At 38.8% G+C, this 6,293-nt stretch overlaps 1 protein-coding gene across 1 annotated transcript; it reads right to left on the bottom strand.

Moving 5' to 3' along the window:
• Positions 1 to 2,432: 2,432 nt before the first annotated feature.
• On the bottom strand, positions 2,433 to 6,019 carry LOC116387602 (uncharacterized). Its single transcript, XM_031854863.1, has 6 exons — positions 6,001 to 6,019; positions 4,621 to 4,723; positions 4,342 to 4,435; positions 3,464 to 3,638; positions 3,234 to 3,298; positions 2,433 to 2,753 (listed from the first exon to the last, which is right to left on the bottom strand). Exons 1-6 carry the CDS (start codon positions 6,017 to 6,019, stop codon positions 2,433 to 2,435), a joined length of 777 nt encoding a protein of 258 aa, XP_031710723.1.
• Between the last annotated feature and the right edge of the window lie 274 nt (positions 6,020 to 6,293).

The raw sequence follows: 6,293 nt of genomic DNA on the forward strand, positions 1-6,293 counted from the left end.
TTGTCAGTTTCAAGTTATTTCAGTGACCATTGTGGGTTTTTCTTTCTTTAACGGAAGGGTACCAACAATTTTGTGCACGTGTGCATGCACATTTACAAAGAAAATGATGGTACAATATATAGGCTCTCATCTTCACCATAAGCACTTTGTAAATCAAAGGGCTTATAAATAAGACTGTCTGCTTGTATTACATCTTTCTCATCAGTTTCATATACTTGGTAGGCATGGAAATGCTCAACCACAACCTTGTTCACTTCAAAGTAGATAACACTGTTGACTAAAAGTATCTTTATTCTACAAAACCCTGGCATATCATGATCAGTCTCACTGCAAATGATTAGTCCTGCCCTGTACTCTGTCCCACTGATTTTAACCCAGTTGGTAGAGAAGATGTCTTTCGGGACAGCACATTATAGGATTTCAAAGGTCCATACTCAATGTGGTTCAAAGGTGATGTTTCCCAATGATATCCTATGGACATTTGATGTTTTTTTGCAAGAGATTTAGTGATGTTCTTGAAGTTTTTCAGAGTGTTTTTAAAAACCTTGTGTTTTGCTTCAAATCTCATGCTCCACATATGCATCAGGGGTCCTATTTTTCCTCATACAAGCCGGGTAATGTATCATAAAGTGATGTTTAGGGAACAGGTTTCTATGTGGATACAACAGTTTGAACAATTCATGGTGTTCCATTATTAAATGCTTTAAATGTACAGTCATGCCTAGTGTAACAGATGGAGAAAATATCATTATCTGCAGTAAAAGCAGCAGCAAAGTCCAGTTTTGGTTTCCTTCAGGCACAATGTCACCAAAAAGCAAAGGAATGTTCCTTACCAGACAAAGAGTCTGAGTGGAATTGAGTCCTATGTTATTGCCACTACTGTCCAAGTTAATCCTTGTAGGGTGATTTTTGCGCTCCAAGTACCCATAGTCAAAAGCACAAATCCTTGAGAACATGTCAAGTCGACAAAACATTTTCTGAGAGATACTCCAACAATAACTTCATCTCATACTGAGCCACCCCTTCAAGAATGTCATGCATTATGTCCAAAGAAAAATTGTGGTAAACATGAAAAAACTGAAGGCCGTTAAGAGTTGAATTTCTCTTTAAACCAAACACGGATAACTTCTGTGGGTCTGATTGCAACTCATTTCAAAAAGCTCTTTTCCACGCAAGATTATCTTAGGGTCATCCTCATTGCAAACATTCTGTGCATCAGCTTTTTCAATCAGACACAAACGACAGAAATAATGTCCACTAAAAGACTCTGTAAAACCCAGAATTCCATGCATCCCTAAATTGTCCCCAGTTATCTGACATATAGTGCCATGGACTTTTTCAGTGGAGAAAGGCAAATCAAGGTCGTGACTCTCCAGTGTTTTGATGTCATTAATCAGAGGTTGCAGAATAGGATCAAAGCATATATTTTTTCAAATCTTCAGTATGAAACAGTGCAACCAAATGAATGTTCATCAAAGCAGAGTTAAACTTTGGCGGCAGATTTCTGAGGACAAAATAGAGAGCCCCTATTTTGTGAACGCCACGTTTTGAACCCAGCGGGTTAGCCGTTTCAAAGTCATCATAGTACATCTGAATTTGTAAAGACGTTTGTTGTTTAGAGAACAAAGGATGTGCCTTGAAGTAATTTCCATCGCAGAAGTCTTCATATCCATCAGTTTTTGATACACAAGGCTCCCCAAGCAGTTTACAAATACCAGAATTGCGGCACATGAATTTGATTGTTTCCAAAATTGGAATGTAAACAAAAGTGTCTTTCACTGGGACTTGGTCATAAGTACCGGTTTGTTTACTTCGCCTGGTATCCAATTGAACTCCTAACATTACTTCTACTGGCTCCACAACCCCCCATTTCTCATTGAAATATTTCATTCTTTTTGTTTCAGTATTAAAGTTAACAAATGGGTTTTCGAAATTCACAAGACCTTCTTCTAATGTAGATCTTGAGGCACAGCAGACAGTACATCATGCTTAAATTGAGAGTGCAGCCCAGTAGCAAGTTCTTCCAAATCACTAACAATTGTTGAAACCACACCGCTACCTTGGAGTTTAGAAATAATTGACTCGCAAATATTTCTTGTGTTTTCTCTGTAAAGACCTGATGCATTGTCCTCAGAACACCCAGCCTCTGGGCTCTGCGTGGCACTTGTTACAACAGCTTCTGTAGTATCTTGTTGACTGTGAAAATTTGCTTGAAATGACTCAAGAGTTTGCTGCATCACCACTTTGACAAATATTCCTCTCATGAACTCTAATTAAATGTTTTTTTTAAACGAGAATAAGTTGAAAACTGACGCCTACAACGTTCCTGTGCACAAACCAACTTAAACCTGGTGCTAGGATAGAAAATGTGATCCATTCTTAAATTATCAAGTCCTGGCAGGCCGCATGTACAGCTTGACAAATGAAACACTTTAGCATTTTTTAAACCACGTGTAAGACTTTTGCCCAGAACTCATGGACTCATCTGTTGTTGTAATATCGATGTTGTAGACTGTTGTCTGCATGAAAGTGAAGAGCTGGACCAGGGTTTCATCATAAGACAGGTTGAACACGTAGTGGGATTTAAACAGTTCATCAAAAGCACCCAACAAGCTGGTGGCTTGGCAGGGGATGAGCTGTTTGTCCACAACGATGTAGAAGGCATCAATTCTGTTTTTGGTTCGGCCAACAGCAAGGATGTATGGTTGTTTAGCCTCTCTTCCCTGCAGGTGTTCAACGATGCTGCAGCATGACTGAAAAACAGAATAACATGAACACCTTAGAGTGGAAGCTCAGGATCTGAGCCATGCAGTGGTACTTGTTCCATGAGAGTTTAATAGATCCTCCAGTTTGACCAGTCACCTGCCCACGTGTTGCTAAAATGTGAGCTTCACTGGGAGTGTGTTCCTCCCAAATGAAGTCCCAGTTCATTTTTAAAAAGGAACACACTCCCTGTGAAGTGTGCGTAAGAATCTGAATTATCACTTTAAAGTAGCATAGGAGAGGGATGAGTTAACAAGTTTTCAACTGCTCACTGCATACCTGGGTCGGTTTATACAAAAGAAAAGTTGAGTTGCTCTTGTGTGTCCAAAAAGTCCTCGCTGTTGAGGAATTGTAAAGTTTGCAATATTGAGACATTCAGAAGAGTTCTTTTTTGCAAACTTAAATCTCTTTTTAATTGAGTTAATATAACTGAAAAACTGGCTTGTGGGATTTAAACAGATGATACATACCTTGTGAAAGTGTAACATTTTGCCCACTGCGTCACTGGGACTTACTTTGATCCTCTTCGGTCCAGCTGTGGGTGGCAAGAGATGGAGAAGGAGCAGCAGAGAAGCCATGTCACTGTCCCAGTCTACCAGGAGTAAATGAGACAAAACAAGTCATTAGTATGTACTTGGAATACACAAAGTTAATAGCATCAGTCATTTATTAAATAAACCAAGGATATCATGTAGCTTACTGGTGTGATCGTTCTCTGAAAGGTTTTCAGCAGCTGTCAGAAGTTGGCACAGCTCAGTTGACTGAGTCAGGTGTTTGGCCTCTTTGATAACCTTGGGCTTGAATGCTGTATCCCACTTCTCAAGCATCTTGGAAGCTGTTTCAGCACCAAACAGCAGCAGGAAGTCTTGATTCAGCTGTTGATCATACATAGATGCAAAAACAAAGAGAAGAAAATCAAGCGAATGGTGTGTGCACGGTAAACTACTTACATCCACCCAAATTAAAGGACTAGAGTTTAAATAAAAGATAAGCACAACTCACTAGTCCTTTGACATCTAAAAAACGTGGAAATGTTTTTAAGACATCCGTGGTTCTCAGCGGGTCATGCACTAGGTCCTGGCGATGTTGCAAGGTCATCTTCATCTTCTGAAACACGTTTCATCAGGAGAGTGAACAAGAAATGATACAGCCTCCCTACAGGCATCTCCATCAAGCTGCTGAGGCTCTGTGGCTGCTGATCTTCGGCGTTTGGTCCCTGTGCTTGAGGCTCTGTGGCTGCCTTGACTGGCTGTTGGTATTTATTCCTGGTCATGGTCTTGAGGCGCCATGCTAAATATCCTGTGCCTTTTTCCCCATCATAGAAGTGCTCCTGTTAAGTTATTTAAAAAATATGAAATTACAAAGGTCACTCATTGATCTTATATAAAAAGGCAATTATGGGATTGTGAATGAATGACTTCATAACAATGCCAATCAAATCAATATATAGAATATTTTGTGTGTATATCCAGTTGTATATCCAGTCTTTTGATGTTTTGAAGAAAAAAAGTTTTTGTGCAAAACTCTAGTCTGTAAAACCGGTGTGTATTCTGGAAGTAATCCTTTTTAAAAACTTACATAGCCCTTTGGAGAAAAGGGATCCTTCAGCGAAGGAAAGAGTGTAATGATTCCCAGGACAAACTTCTCCTTCTGGTTACGGGAAGGAATCCTCCTTTAGAGCAAAGACGATAAAAAAAAAAAAAAAACATGAAATTGAAATTCCCCCAATAACTATAGTTAACCACCTTTGTTAATTCCCTGCCATGCATTCTGAAAATGAATTACATTCCTTCTTAATATAAACCCTTTCAGTCTGAAATGGTTTAAAATTCTACAATTTATTGAAGAAACACTTACCCATGCATTTCCGTCATATGGCTAGCCAATATGTTGACAAGCTGTCTACGGGTGCGGTGCTTCAGTGAATTTTCGGACTTGTACTCTTCGAGGACATCCTCACCTCCAGGTTTCGTGAGCAAGAAGAGTTACACAATACAAAGCTACGCAACAGCTAAACCCTGTGTTAATTTTTTACTTGACACGAAATTAAGTTTCTTAACTTTCTCAATCTGGCTTTCACCATTCTAAATGTCATTATACTCCGATTGGTGAGAATCTTAATTCAGTTTAACAATTTTCTTGATGATATTGCGAGTATAAATTGTAACTAACATCTACTGCTCTCAAGTACCTCTTTGCAGCCTCTGAATCCGAAACCTCTGTGGTAGACCTGTTCATGACGCCAGAGCTGGATATATTTCTGCCTGTCAAACTACCCCTTTGTCTTTGACTGGAGAGGTCATTGTCACTTGAAGAAAGTGACATGGTATCCGTGAGAGAAGATGGTGTTGAATGATCTAAAGGAGAAAAATCTTCTTTTTTTTTTTTAAAAGGAAAAACATTATTAATAAAATATATCCAGTTACCCGATAGAAATGTGCCATTCCGGGGTGGCACAGCCACTATTAGAGATTATTTGTGATATGAGATAAAATTACTGGAAGTCACCATTTTTAAACATAGTAAACTGTGACCTTGGGTATCACAAGCTTGGGACAATTACAACCAAACCAAAATTTTCAAACTGTTTTGGCAATTGGATGTAGATCTGTCTTTTGCTGCAATATTGTTTCTTTGTTCATCTACTTTGTCACTGTAGTCAGACAGTCAGCAACATAAAAGGCTTCACAGCAGAAAAACTGAGCATTGATTACAACAGATTTAATAATGAAACCTACCTTCATCTGAAATGCTGTCACGCACTGTCAGGCATAAGTCTGGATTGGACTCTATCAGTTCAAGAAGGATGTCTTCTGTGTCAGTTTCATCAAAAATGTGAAGTTCAGCTGCATCATGGAGCCCAAACCTGTTTTTGACTACAGGATGATGAGCATGACAACAGATAAAGATAACAAACAGGTTTTAACTGCACATAATAACTGACTGATGAACCATATTATCTATAAAACGTATCTGAAATTGCATGCTTCGACTTAACAGCAGTATTATGATGTTGCATTGTAGCCATTACCAACATTGTAGTGTACAAAACAAAACTAACTTTCATAAGCAAGTTGAAAACTAAAAGCATCATCAGCCGTCTACTAATGTTTATAGCTGTAATGGCAGACAAACTGTTTTCCAGTTGTGGCAACACTTGGATTTTTAGCTAAGCAACCAAGAGAATCCAGATAAGGCAATTTAAAAACTTTTTATTTTACACAAGATGTTACTCACCTTCATTGATGAATTCCATATAGGTGAAACCAAGCTGTAATCGGATGTACTTCTAGGTACTCTGGTATTTCACCTTCAGCAGCATGATGACATCTTGCAGAAACTGCACACAGTGGAAGAAGCTAGCTGTTCAACTTTCTCCAGGCAAGGAGTTATGAAACATATCTCAAGTCAAACAAGTGGCTAAAGTTACAGGCTATAAGTAAATGTTTGAACCTATACAGTCTCTGAGAGATGCAGAGTCTACAATTACCGTTTTAGTATCAATTAGGCAGGCGCTGCTCCTCTATTGT

The sequence above is a fragment of the Anarrhichthys ocellatus genome, unplaced genomic scaffold, assembly GCF_004355925.1.
Source record: "Anarrhichthys ocellatus isolate YVR2014 unplaced genomic scaffold, GSC_Weel_1.0 scaffold15, whole genome shotgun sequence".
Classification (NCBI taxonomy): Eukaryota; Metazoa; Chordata; class Actinopteri; order Perciformes; family Anarhichadidae; genus Anarrhichthys; species Anarrhichthys ocellatus.